At 41.2% G+C, this 14,578-nt stretch overlaps 1 protein-coding gene and 1 long non-coding RNA gene across 4 annotated transcripts in view; one reads left to right on the forward strand and one right to left on the reverse strand.

The window, feature by feature from the left end:
* The window catches only part of LOC103102890 (uncharacterized), a 40,120-nt gene that overhangs the window by 10,802 nt on the left and 14,740 nt on the right, over positions 1–14,578 (forward strand). The gene's annotated exons all lie outside the window — the stretch shown is intronic.
* The window catches only part of CD4 (CD4 molecule), a 37,899-nt gene continuing 28,496 nt past the window's right edge, over positions 5,176–14,578 (reverse strand). For 2 of the 3 annotated variants that reach the window (NM_001099290.1, XM_007503497.3), the window contains 7 exons: positions 10,737–10,898; positions 9,814–10,062; positions 8,023–8,361; positions 7,215–7,430; positions 6,809–6,927; positions 6,102–6,169; positions 5,176–5,843 (listed from right to left, as the gene is read on the reverse strand). In NM_001099290.1, coding sequence (NP_001092760.1) covers positions 5,834–5,843; positions 6,102–6,169; positions 6,809–6,927; positions 7,215–7,430; positions 8,023–8,361; positions 9,814–10,062; positions 10,737–10,898 — 1,163 coding nt within the window. In that variant the 3' untranslated portion in view covers positions 5,176–5,833. The remainder of the gene's footprint in view (positions 5,844–6,101; positions 6,170–6,808; positions 6,928–7,214; positions 7,431–8,022; positions 8,362–9,813; positions 10,063–10,736; positions 10,899–14,578) is intronic. The other variant, XM_007503496.3, reaches the window with a different exon arrangement.

Genomic DNA, 14,578 nt, shown 5'->3' on the forward strand with positions numbered 1-14,578 from the left:
GTTTTTTTCATCCAAAAGACAGTTCCAAATGAACCCCCTTACAAAGAACATTCCAACTATTTCTTATTGTTAACAGAATAATCCTTTAATTTTGACAATGAGGAAATAATCTGAACTATTTTATTTGACCAGAGCTTGTACTTCCCCATTTTCCTATTCCTGTACCCAAACTCTTTGAAACAATCTGCTTATTCACTGTTCTCCCCCACCAAAAACCTTCCTCCATTAATATTTTTTAAACACTTACCTTCTGTCTTAGAATGGGTCCTAAGTACTGGCTACAATGCAGAAGTGCTAGGTAATTAGAGTTAAATGACTTGCCCAAGGTCACACAGCTAAGAAGTATATGAGGCCAGATTTGAACCTGGAATCTCCCATCTCTAGGTCTGGCTCTTTATGCACTGAGCCACCTACTTATCCCTCCTTCTCCATTAATTTCCCTCCAGATTCACAGGGAGGGTTTTTTTTTTTTATACATAGTATGTGCATTGTTTTTTTAGTTTCATCTTCACATCATGCAAGTCTTCCCAGATTATTTTAAATTTCTCATATTCTTCATTCCTGGCATGATAGTTTTTCATTGCATTTGTATACCAGTCTCTTCAGTTTTTCCCCAGTTATTGTGCCTAGTTCTTTGTCATCCCAAATAATGCTGCCATGAGCCTTTTTGTTTGCAGTACCCAAATGGATTGGGAGTTTATCCCCACAGTGCAGATTAAAACCCATCCAGGTCTGCCCATGGGTTTTTGTTCATGTTCTCCCTTAAGTTCACCACAAGTGGTCCACTCGACATACTGAAGGCGTGCTTTGATTTCTCTTGACATTTCTAGGGTACCAGTGGAACACTGGCTGTCCACCTATCATCTGTCACCCTTGCCATGTGACTAGTTCATCTCTCCCTATCATACAATTTCATGATGACATCTTTTAGTCCCATTGTTCTTCAGAGTTCTTCCCCCATGCCCAGAAAGCATCATCACAAAAATTTTAAGGCTCTGAAAATGGCCAAATTCTATCCCAGAATTCGCCAGTTTGGTGATAACTTAGTATCGAGATTTCTGGGAAAGAGAAGCTAGAAGAGATTCCTGGTGGGTAAAGGACATGTACATTTCTGGATGCATTTCTCTCTCCATATTCCCTTCTGGACTTCTTGAAGGGGCTGTGGCAGGATGGTAGCAATTGAAACTGATGGGATGTGGACAGATTGAGAAAAGATGGCTGGCACCTTGGTGAGGTTTGAACTGCTGGGATCACCTCAGCATTGCTTTTTTATTGATGCCTACGAAAGGGCGAAGCCACATCTAATTCCTAAAAGAACCAGGGGATTCTTGTTAGTGACTCTGTCTTCTTTCCTGCTCATTTTGGAGAGGAAGAGACAGAGGGAGAGAGTGGGATCTCTTCTGTCCCTCTCCGCTGCTAGCCCAGTGGCCACTGCTTATGCTGTTTACTTCCTCGAGACACCCCTTTTTACTTGTGTTCATGTATTTGATAAAGGCAAAAATCTGGCAGCCACCAACACTTGTGTTTGTGCAATTAATGCTACAGAGAGAGTAATTTGGGAAGAAGTCTCTGATCCTTTAAATGAGATAAGAGACAGATGGGTGATCACAGGGACCCTTGTTTGGGTTTCCCATCAGTAAGAGAGATGTACCATAATCATATTGCTTTGGCTATTAACAAGCTAATTCTGATAGGTTACAGAACCAGAGCAACTGAAGACTCAGAAAATTCTTGCCACCATGTCCTCCAAGTCCTTGGCACTATCAAATAATTCAGCATCAGAAACTGATATTTTATCATGGATATGACATTAAAGATGTTGCATAACTGTCTGCTCTGCTGCTTTACCCTAAGAACCATGGGACTTTTCCATCTGACTTACAGCTAAGACCTTCCCATATGTGTTGTCTCATCTACTAGAGTGAGTTCCTTGAGAACAGGGGCTCTTGATTTTCTATTTGTATCCCATGGTGCTTCATATATAAGTGCTTAACAAATGCCTTATTCATTCATCCATTTATTCTACACACAAATTGGAAAGCACATCAATATAAATCATAATTTGTACCTTTATATCTAACATAGATTGGCCCTAAGGCTAAGGGGAAGCTTGAAAGGGTAAATCTTATATAAGAAAAAAAATGGGGTATTTGAGGGGCATCAGCTTAGGTGGGAACTCACACACTTACTTTGATGACCAAACCCCCTATGAAAATAGTCCTTCCCTGTTAGATTATTACATTTCAGCCCACCCCAGCAGTTCAAACCTCACCAAGGTGCTGGTCAACTTTTCTTAATCTTTTCATATCCCATCAATTTCCAATGCTACCATCCATCCATGGTTTGATCTTTGGATGAAAATCTCATATTTAGAGTGCTGACAGTTCATTTAAAGTGCCTTTCCATTGCCATCAGTATGATATTCTTGAGATTATTTCATTTCAGATTTCATTGATATACAGCAACATTAGTAGAATGTTGTTATTAGAAATATGAGCCTTTGCTTTTATTAGAAGCTTGGGGTCCTTACCAGGGCTTTGCAGTTTCCCAAAAGCAATCCAGCTAATTGTCCCTTTTTTATCCAATTCTATATCAAGAATATTATTCAGCAGGAATGTCTGACTCAAACATACATACTGTTGTATAGGCATAATATGTTGTCCATTCAAATTCATGTTGTAATCTGGGCAATATATTTTATATGCTTGATCTTCCCTGGGTGGATGGTCAGGCCAAACTCTGGAGTGGTTATTCATTTCTTCCAGATGGTTCTTTTTTGTGACATCATTTGGTGTCCAATTCCTTTCTCAATGAAAATATTTATGTATTTGGCATCAGACTATATTAGAACCTCCACATCTTTGGGTCCTCCCATTCTTTCTTCCTTTCTCATATATTCTTTCCATCCCCACTTTTCCCCATCTTTGAAGATACCAAATATAAGACTATGTTGATATAATCTAGAGGGTCTTATTGAAATTCTTTACCTTTTAAATCAATGTTGGCACTACATACACAAACAAATTATTTTCTTGTAACTATTTTAACATGTGTACTGCAATGTGTGATGACCAACTAGCCCATGAAATAACGTTTCTTGTTGTCTTTGAATATGCTATAATACCCATTCCTTTCTTCGACTCTTCAGGGAATACCTAGGAACCATAAATATTCCATTTAACTACAATTTCTTTTCTTCTATTGGTTCTATTAGTAAGAATGTCAAGATTTATATGACTAATTTCCTCAGCCAATATGTCCATTTGTTGATCTTTGGATGAGAATCTCATATTTAGAGTGATGACAGTACTTTTAAAGTTTATAGATGTTCTAGAAACTGTGTTCTTCTTAGGACCTTATGGCCCTTTCTTCAACATTCTTCCACTACCACTAAGAAGGGGGAAAAGCCTGCAAAAGAGTGAGGGCCATATTTAAATTTTTTCTTTGTTTCATGGGTTGTCATGATGAAAAAACTAATTACCAAGTAACACGCAGCTGGTGATATGCATCTCCATACTTAGCTGGGTTGGTCCAAAACAGACCATTGTCAGGAACATTCTTAAAGACTTTCCAATATGGTGGTGATTGTTCTGTCACTTTAATTATGTCTGACTCTTCATGACCCCATTTGGATTTTCTTGGCCAAGATATCAGAATAGTTATTTTGCCATTTCTTTCTCCAGTTCATTTTACAGATAAGTAATTAAGACAAACCGGGTTAAGTGACTTGCCCAGGGACATCCAGCTAGTAAATATCTGAGGCCAGATTTGAACTCAGGAAGATGAGTCTTCCTGACTTCAGCCTAGGCACTGTTTTCACTGTACCATCTACCTGCCTTCCAACATGGTAGAATCTGCTAGAGTTTCTGATCCCCTGCCATTAGCCTTAAAGAACCAAGAGTTATCTCCATATCTTTAAAAGGCATCAAAATGGTGCTTTGTGTCATGGGATGACCTATATATTTTTCAATTCTGCAATATAATTCTGTGTGGCTCAAATCATGTAATTCCATTATCTCTAAAATTTTAAGTAGCCCAAGGTCAATGATGGGCATAAGCAGGCTGCAGACTATAACCAACAAAGATTTGCTTTGCCAGAAGTTCCATGGAAGATATCATTCAGAAAATAGATAATAATAAAAAGAAACAAAGTCAATATTGAGAGTGAAGGATGATATGGAAAACCTGGATGTTGCATCGGTACTCTCAGAATAGTAAAAGACCTAAAGGAAGACCAGTAGGGCTTTAGGTAGACCTTTTTTTTTTGAGGACTTCTAGAAGAACATGAATAAGAATCACCCAAAATAAAAAGGCATGAATGAGCTTTGGTCTATAGTATATGAAGGGCATGGTCCCACTGATGAGACCAAATCCATTGAATTATAGAAGTACTCCCATGACTAATAAGATCAGAAATAAGGTACAAGGCAATAGGAGGGTTCTTCTCCCAAGGAAGCTGAACCAGTCTTATATGAACTGTGGAGTCCCTGGGGATCTTCCCCTCAGTACCTCCAAACCCTAGCCAATCTAAGCCCCTTTTCCTGCTCCAGGACCCAGACACTTCTCCTGGCTCTTGAGAGACTATTAACCTCTTCTGTTTATTTTCTAACCCTGAGCCCAGAAGAAATCTGACCCTCAGAGAAAGGTCCTCCTATATTCTGCCTAAGCCTCTAGCCATGGGAAGTGGTCAGTGAGGATCCAGCTGTAAACATAATGAGAACATTGTTCTTATTGTTTATTAATTTTTTTTATCCTGAGCAAGTCACTTTGAGGAGCCACAAAAAGTAGAATGGAAAGAAAAAAAAAGGACTATAGAGAAAGGAAGAGGGATAGAGACAAAGGCTAGGGGCAAGGGGAAAAAACTGACCCAGGAAGAGAAGATTGATTTTCAGCCTCCAAATTCTAGAGTCCTGATGGGGGTTTGGAAGGGGTTGAAGGAGAGAAGGGACTGGGTGAAATACGGAGAACTGTGGTCCAGGAACAAGTACAGCCAAGAACCTAGGAATATCAGTCCGCAACCCAGACCTCTTCAGAAGTTTACAAACCTAATTCTAGCCTCTCTCTGGGCCCCACAGGCATCCATAGCCCAGCATATCAGAGGGAGGAAAAGAGATATCAGTCAATAAAAGCTTGATGAAGGATCTGAAGTCATGAAGGAGGAGAGAAGACAGTTCATTAAATCAATCAAAACCCTTTATTAAATGCCTATTATGTGCCAGGCACAGTGTTAAGTGCTGGGGCTACAGAAAAGCAAAAGGTAGTCCCTGCCCACAAGGAGATAACCAGGAGGATGAAGATTTCCTAGGTTTGGGGTAGGGCGAAATGGAAGTAGGGACACCCTGACTGTATAGCCATAAGTCTGTTTGGCTACTAAGTAGAGCTGGGCATAGTGGCAGGAGGGATTAAGTGTGCACGCTGAACATTTCTGACTAAGGGCTATAAGAAGCTGGAAAACACATACCAGAGACAACCTGGCCTCAGCCTCTGAATGGAGTGAAGCACCATCTTGCCCCCCTGCCCAAAGGCAAATGAGATGCAATGACCTCCAGAGACCTCTAGGGGCTGGTAGAGGAAGGAAGGAGTAAATAATAGTGATTGGGTTGTGGATGCATCACAGGACAGTAGAATAAGGTAATGGGATCCCACTAACAGGGTCCAGGATTATAACAAGGGTGGAAGGTAGGAAGGACAAGAGAGCCTAAATGTCTCAATCCTCCTACTTTCGCCTTCCCTGCTCCCTTCAGTGGGCTAGAAACTGAAGAGGTAGAGGTGGAGGTTTTTCACCACTAAGGCAAGCCTTCTTTCATATTTAACTCTTCAGGGTACAGTTTTTCTAAAATCGGCTAGGGAAAAAAGAAATAAAGGGAAGTTTAAGGGCAATTCAAAAAGTTCTGTCCTTTCTTCCCTCTCTCCAATGCATACCCCATCTACTTTCAGGTCCTCCCAGTATACCTGAACCTCTTCATATCCCTTCTTGACCCTTAGTCCCCTCTTCCCAAAGACCTTCTCTTTCATTCACATTAGAAATCTGAGCTTGAAAAATCCTCCAGTCCCTGCTCCATCTCCACCCTTACTCCAGAATCTTCCCTTTTAGAACTTACTGGGGACACTGGCAGGTCTTTTTCTCACTTAGGAGCCTCCTGATCTGAGACATCCTCTCTGCTCGGCGCTGTCCAAGGAAAAGAAAGGAATGGTGAGGGATGGAGAAAGAGGCATGAAGGACTGGGTTCCATAAACCCAAGATCCACTCAGAATAGAAAGAAGGCATATAGGGGGAGGTTTCAGGCAAGAGGAATTACTATTGCCAAGGCAATCTGTCCTAGAATAAACTTGATGTTACTTCTTCCCTGTCTAGTCCGGATCTAGGACATTGGGATGTGGGGGAAGAAGGAGGTAGGAGGCAGGAGTAATGAACATAAAAGCAATGATGAGTTTTTCAGGATAAAAGTCTTCATTCCCAAGCCTCCAGTGCAAAGGACACAAGGCCCTTTATCTCTCAGTGGAGCCTCCTATTCCTCATCCTTTTAAATGAAGGGGTTGTGCTAGCAGATTTAGAATGGGAAGTGACCTCTTGAGGCCAGTTAGTCCAACCTGACCTCATTTTGTAGGTGGGAAAATTGAGGCCCAAAGACGTTAAAGCATTTGCTCCAGATGAGCTGGTAGGTTCATTTCTACTTGAATATTCTCTGGTTCTATGATTCTGTGGGCTCACTAGCTTGACCTCGGTGGGTAAGAACAACAGGGTGGGTGGATGTCATTGGGGTTGGTGGAATGTCTGGAGTAATGTAGGGAGGAGAGGTTTACTCACCAGCCTGTGCCTCCGTCTGGCATAACAGAACATAATGAACCCAAAGAGAAGCAACAGGCTTGCTCCTGTACCCAGACCGATGGCCAAATATTGAGGTTGGTACCACTCCGACCTTGCTGCTGGAGGAGAGATACATAGAGAGGCCCTGTCACCTTCCAAGTCATAGTCTTTAACTTTAAGAGGGAATCCAGAAAGGGAGGGAGGGATTGAACACAGAGAACTGGGCTGGGAAATGAGACCCTTGGGTCCCAGCAGGAGGGTTGGCTGAGACCCCCAGAGAGGTTATGATTGTCTAAGTGGTAGGATGGAGAGAGGTTAGCGTGGCTGAGTGGGATGAGGATTGTTCCCTGTCTCTTATGAGGACTAAGCCAGCCTCGGAGAGGGCAGGGGGAAGCTGGTCTCTTACCCAGCTGGAAGGAGTTCGATTTCAGTAGTTTCTGATCCTTGAGTAGCAATTGGCATTCCCACATCCCAGCCTTTGGCTGCTTCAACTCCAGCTTCCTTTGCTTCTCAGAGACCTCCAGTGTTTCTTTTGTCTGGTTTTCTAACTGCCATCTCAGTGTCAGCCCAGGGATTATGGGGCCCGACAGTTCACAGTATAATTGCTGATCATGGGACATAGCTGAGGAGAGCAAGAGGTAGAAGCTGGGGACCAGGACTGGGTTACTATTCCCTCTCCATTCTGGGGCATGAGACGGAGATATGATAATAGAGAAAACAGCAGTGCCTACATTAGTGGAGCGCTGTATAATTTTCAAGGCTTTTCCACTTGCCTTGGTCCATTTGATCCTCAAAACCAAGTGGCCTCGGGAGATATATTGTCATCCCCATTTAACAGAGAAAGAAACTGAGGCAGAGGCAAATAGAGACAGACAGGCAGACCTAGTGAGTATGAGAGGCAAAGAGAGACTGAAAGACTTGTCCAAAATCACACAACAAGAAAGAGAATTGGAATGAAAACCAGAACTAAAAGATTCTGACTCGACTCCGTGCTTTTTGGAGATTACTAGGGAGGCCAAGCACAAGCAAGCTGAGGTTGAGGAATTAGAGGACACCTTAGTTCCTGGAGACTAGTGAGTATGAAAGAACTTGATCAAGCTGGGTTAGGCAATTAGGTCCTCCCTGTCCCTCTTTCCCTTCCACTCAGACATGCCACAGGGCATAATCATGTGATCTTTAAGGAGAGGGTGTCTGCCCAGCCCTCCCCTGCTCACCTCTCATTACTACAAGATCAACCTTCTGTTTCACAGTCCCTGAAGGAAGCATTAGTGAGAAGACTCCTGAGCCAGCATGGTGGAGCAGGACTGGGGAGAGACTCAAAGTGATTGGTCTGCCTTTGGACAGCTTAAACTTAAACTTGTCTTCGAGAGTCAAGGAGTCATCCTTCCATGAAAACTTGGCCAACCTTTGAGAGGCAGCCCCTTCCCCGTGCCAAGTCAGTTCTCCATTTGGCACCATCCGGTTCAGATCCTGTTCGCCTAAATTTAGAGGGAAGTTGAATTCGGCATCTTTGCCTGCTATCTTATAGTAGCGCTGGTAGGGGTGTCTGAAACCTGTAGGTGTGATGGAGACAAGAAGTGGAAGATCAGAGGGATGGACTGAAAGGAAAGAAATGGGAGAGAAGGGAAATAAGTTCAAACTCAGCTTAATATTCAAAGCCTCCTGAAATCTGCCCATGTAACTTTATAAAACTGATTATATTTATACCTAACTTTGCACTGCTCTCCTACATGAACCCTTCCACTCTAGCCAAAGTGACTTAGTCATCATTCTCCCAAAATGCCATGCACATTTCTGCTGTCTTGGCTGGCTTACTTCAGTCCCCTTGCCCAGAATGCCTGCATATTCCTCCAAGCTTGCCCAGTCCTTCCTCCAGCTCATCTTACCTCTTCTAAGGAATCTTCCCCTCTCTCAAAGAGGTCATTCATTTCTCTGAATCCCTGTAGATTTCCTCTTTAGCATTCACTGTAAGCATAGCACCACTTCCTTAGGGTTTGCTCTTTTATTTGTCTTTCTATCCCCATCATCTAATCTCTCCTATAGGTTCTAAATTCCCTGAGGGCAGGAACCTGGTCTTCAACCTCTTTGAATATACTCCAGAGCCATGTTGGCAAAGATGTTGCATTGTTTGGGGAGGGGGGATTAGGGGGTGTCTGCTCTGTTCCCCCTCTCCACTGCCCTTGAGGACAATTTTCATATCCCCCTGCCCCTCTATCCAGCTGCCCAACAAACACTTCCTCCCTCCACTGTATAGGGTAATGTGGGAGGCTCACAAGCAACTTGAAGGTGTGGTTTGGGCACACAATCTCTAAAAGGTTCGCCAACACTGCTCTAGAGCTAGCACCTAACTCTTGACTCAATCAATAGCCAATAGTAGGTATTCAATAGATTTTCTATGTTAATGAAGTTAAGTCTAGCTTCCTACATATATTAGATGTTTATGACCCTGTGCAAGTCACCTAACCTCTTAGCATACTGGGCAACTGCCTAACACTTCAAGTTGTCATTTTGCATCGGTAGATGGAATTTTTCCCCTTTGCATTCAGTATGCCCATAAAACAGTTATTAAACAATTATTAAATAAAATTATTCAACAATGATTAGATCATTAAATTGTTAAACAAAACAATTTTTAAAAAATAGAATAAGTGAAATGCAGGAGATAGGGAGAGTGTCAAAGAAGAGATAGAAATGGATTCCTTCTTCTTCCCCTGTGCTGAGTTCTAGACAATGAGGAAGCTATTTGTGCTCTCTTTTCCACACATCGACCTTGAGAAGAGACTAAAATGGCCCACAATATCCCAGAGGGCCATCTCCTTGTCTCTCATGTATCAGAGTGTGGAGAGGTAGCAGAGTCAAGATCCTTCTTGAAATCTCAAAACTGTGCCCTAGGGACACAGGTTCAGGGTAGGTGTGAAGAAAGGAACCCTGAAAGTCTATGGAGTAGAGTCACTGGAAGCTGGTGTTAGAAAGTGAGAGCAGAGGAAAAGTGTTGTTTCTCTTACCATGTACTGTGACTCTTTTGCTCAGTTTAAGGCTTTTGCCATTTATGGAGACAGTGCAGCTCCATTCTCCCTCCTCCTCAGAATCCACTTGGAGCAAGTTCAAGGTTTTCTTGTTTGAACTCAGGATCCTTTTACTTGTATTTCCTGGACCATGCCATTCTATTTTGAGTTCAGGAAGGTTGGGAGGGCTGTGCAAAGTTAAAGTCACGTTGTTCCCAGAGAGCACAGACTCACTTGGATTGGCTGTCACTGTGGAGGGAGAAGGCAGCCTTGACTTACATGCACCTATGCACATCCAAAAAGCAAACAGATACAGAAGTTTTGTTTCTCCCAGGACACCTACCCCTTCCCTCCCACCCATCATGCCACCTTTCCTAGGTCCCCAAGATCTGCCTTCTCTTGTGTCCTTTTCTCCTCTATCTTCTTTCCTCTATTTCTCCTTTTCTTCATCCTTTCTTTGTCCCTTCTATTCTCCTTTCCTTCTCTCTCTCATTCTAGTTTCTCTATCCCTTTTATCCCAGGTGACCAGGTGGGGCTATTGATGGGATGCTAGAATTCTAACTCCAGGGCAGAAAGACCTGAGTTCAAATCCTACCTCAGACACTCACTAGCCTATTTGACTCTGAGTAAGTCACTTACCTCTTATTGACAGCTTCTGTTTTCTCAACTGTCAAGTGACGATAAACAGTAACACACCTCATATTGTTGTCAGGATCAAATACAAGTCTTTGTAACATATAAACAAATGTAACGTATATAAAATGCTTTGCAAATCTTTAGTGTTGGATAAATGGTCCTATTATTATGAGAATTTCTGAAAGGGCTCATTTGGCACCAAGGTATCTTCTATTAGTAAGAGGTGAGAGATGGGAAGAATCTAGAGAGGAAGAAAGATGATTTGCTACTTCCTTTCCTTCACTTACCCTTGAACACCAGGAGTTGTACCTGCTGCTTCTTGTCTTCCACCTCACAGAAGTACATCCCCGAGTCTGACGTCTCCAGGTACTGGATGGTCAGAGGAAAACTGCCCATATCCCATTGGTTCGAGGAGGAATCTGCTCGATTTCTCAAAATGTTTGACGTTCCTGGGAATAAAAAGGTTTTTTCCCCCCCTGAGTAATACCCATTGCTATTACAATGTTAAACATTCATGACTTTTCTAGTTTGAGGCACTTGAAGATTACTGTCATCAGAGTAAGAGTGAATTTCAAGTCAAAAGATCTGTGTTCAAATCCCTGCTCTGTTCCGTGCTTCCTACTGGTGTGAACATGGCTAAATCACTTTCCTTCTGTGGGCTTTAGAGTCTTCATCTATAAAAAGAGGGGGTTGGCAAAGGGCTATAAAATAGTGCATATACCCTTTGATCTAGTAATACCACTACTAGGTCTAAAAAGAGTTTTTTTTCTATAAAACTTAACTTTTAATAAAAATGAAATAATTACAAATAGGAAAACAAAATTATCTCCTGAGATTTCAAAGGAAAACATACATGTTTTGTGCTATTATGGCTTTGCTGGCTTCTTCAGAGAAAGGTTGGAAATGATGCTGAACTGAAAGAAAAATCATCTCCTGAGTTCAAGTTCTGGCTCTGTCACTATGTTTGTGACATTTCAAAAGTCATTTACACTCTCTTCATTCCTGTTCATCAGGAAAGAATTTAACAAGCTGGTTTCTAAGGCCCTGTTTAGTTCCAAATCCATGACTACATCTCCTATATTAAAATAATAAAGGGGGACCTCTTACAAAATGAGACACTTAGAAATGGAAACAGAATGTTACTTAGTAGTATATGACCAGATGAACTAGTGTCCTGCTCTCAAAAAGAGATTTTTTTTTAAAAGTGAGAAGACCTGACATGGACAAAAATATTTACAATTGCTTTTTTGGAATTAGAATTGGAAATTGAGGGGATGTCCATCAATTAGGGAATGGCTGAACAAATTGTGGTATATAATGGTGATGGAATACTACTGTGCTGTAAGGAATGATGAATAGGATGATTTCAGAAAGACCTCCTTGAACTGATACAAAATGAAATAAGCAGAACCAGAACATTATACACAGCAACAGAAACACTGTGGAATGATCAGCTGTGACAGATTTAGCTTAGCTATTATCAGCATTAGGATGACCCAGAACAATTCTGAGGGACTTATGACAAAGATGCTATCCTACTCCAGAGAGAACTGTTGGAGTCAAAATACAGGTGACAGCTATGATTTTTCACTTTAGTTTATTGGGGTTTTTCTTTTAGGGTTTTGGTTTATATGATGATTCTCAAACAAAAATGAACAATATGGAAATATGGCTTGCATAAGGCATGTATGACCCAGATGAGATTGTCTACCATCTCCAGGAAGAGGGAGAGAAGAGAGGGAAGGAGACAATTTGGATCATATAACTTCAGAAAAGTTAGTATTATAGAATAATTGTTATTATATGTAATTGATCAAATAAAACACCTTTACCAAAAAAGGGGGGCAAGAATTGGGTTAGTCTTCCCTACTGTTCCTTCCAGATTGAAGCCCTTTTATTTCATTCTGCCCAGAATAGAAGCCCCATTTCTGTCTAGTTCTGATATTCTTTTTTTAAGGTATAAATTGTTATTAAATTAAGTATAGGAGCTCCTCCTGATGAATTGAAGCTTCAAGAAATCCTTTGATTTTGCCTCAGAAATATAGAGTAGAATTAGCACCCCAGAACCTTTGGGCTCCTAAGTTCTGCTATTTGCAGAAAAGCACCCATTTGTGGCTCTCTTGAGGGACAAAAGAGGTCTAGGGAGAATCAATGTGTACTGCAGATTTTCAAAAGATATAAATTCAGTATAATGAGGTGAGACCTAGGTGCCCAGCATTTACGTAGTCAGAGAAGGCTACCTGAGTATGAACCTTTGAGGCACAGAGTATTATGAAGCAAGGATGGTATTTAGAAGTTGTTGTAATAAAAAGTGCCTTAAATTTCGAGATAGAAGATCTAGGTTCAGATCCAAGCTCTGTAGCCTACTACCTGTGGAATTTGGGGTAAGTCTTTTTCTGTTCCTGGGTCTCAGTTTTCTGGTCTATAAAAAGAAAGTTGGAATCAATGTTTTCTAATATGTTAATAAATAATAGAGTTGCCCAGTCCCTACTAGGCAATAACCTAAAATTCTAGTCATATGTTGAAATAAAAGTAAATTTGAAAAATAAATCCTAGAAAAAGCATACTCTACTTAGTTCATTTCCCCCAACCCTCTTGAGGGGTGTTAGCTATAGGGAAGCTAGTTAGTACCCTGGATAGAGTACTGAGCTTGGAATCAGGAAGACTCATCTTCCTGAGTTCAAATCTGGCCTCAGGTGCTTACTAGTTGTTTGACTCTTGTTAAGTCGCTTAACTCTTTTTACTTCCATTGCTTATCTGTAAAATGAGCTGGAGAAGGAAATGGCAAGCCATTCCAGTATCTTTGCCAAGAAAATTCCAAATGGGCTCATAAAGAACTGGACACAACTGAAACAACTGAACAACAATATCCACAACTCCTTCCCCAGTGGATGTCCTTGTCTCCTTTGTCATGAGAAAATTAAGGCCACCCATTCATTCATCTTTCTTATTCCACAAGTCAAAATTCCCATACACCTTCACCTTTACCTCCCTCTTCCTTTACTCTGAGGAATAGGGAGTGTGTTCCTTTCCTTGCATCCTTTGGGAGCTTGCCACACTAATCATCCCCAATCCTGACTCATCTTCAATCTTTCCCTATCTACTGGTTCTTTTTCCAATGTCTATAAATATATTCAACTTTACTCTATCATTTAAAAAAATCTTTATTTGGTCCTGCTGTTCCATTGTTACCTTCATCTTGCTTTCCTTTCACAAACAATTTAAAAATATTGTGTATTGACATATTTTAGTTTTATATTTCCTTTGTTTATATCAAATATATCAAAAGAAAGAGAGAACAGAAGGAAGGAAGAAAAGAAGAAAGAAGAAAAATGAGAGGAAGGAAGGGAGAGAGAGGAAGTGAGGGAGGAAGGAAGGAAAAGAGAAGGGAAGGGAAGGCAAGGCAAGGCAAGGCAAGGCAAGGCAAGGCAAGGCAAGGCAAGGCAAGGCAAGGCAAGGCAAGGCAAGGGAAGGCAAGGGAAACTTTTTTATTTTTTAAACCCTTTTCTCCCATCATCGAATCAATACTGTGTTACAAGGCAGAAAAGCAGTAAAAGCTAGGCATTGGGAGTTAAATGACTTGTCTAAGGTCACAGCAAGAAAGTATCTGAGGCTGCATGTGAACCCAGGACCTCTATGCCTGGCTCTCTATCCATTGAGCCAACTAAATGCCCCTCACCAGTAAATTTTTTTTAATAATCGTCTATATTTAGCTACTCATCAGGCATTCATTTTTTCAAAATCCTATTCAATGTGATTTCTAACTCCACCCCTCTACTTATTGTCTGTCCTATAGATCCAGTATTTAACTGTTAAGTCACTAGTTCTTTTCTTGGATCTTATTCTCTTTGATCTGTCTACAGCTTTAGACAGTGTTGACCAGGGTTTCCTCCTAGTCTTCTCTCTTCTCTTGGCTTCATTGACATCTCTGTCTCCCAGCTCTCCTTCTACCTGCTAAATGTCTGACTTCATTTTTTGGGTGTCTTTTGCTGAATTCATCTCCTATCCTCTTAATGTATACATCCCCCAGGACACTCTCCTTCTTTCTTTCCAATCTCTTCCTTTATTATTTCATCTCCTTCCAAGAGATTATCTCTAAGTATAGGCAATATTTCAAAAAAGACCTAGA

This window comes from Monodelphis domestica, chromosome 5, assembly GCF_027887165.1.
Source record: "Monodelphis domestica isolate mMonDom1 chromosome 5, mMonDom1.pri, whole genome shotgun sequence".
Lineage (NCBI taxonomy): Eukaryota > Metazoa > Chordata > Mammalia > Didelphimorphia > Didelphidae > Monodelphis > Monodelphis domestica.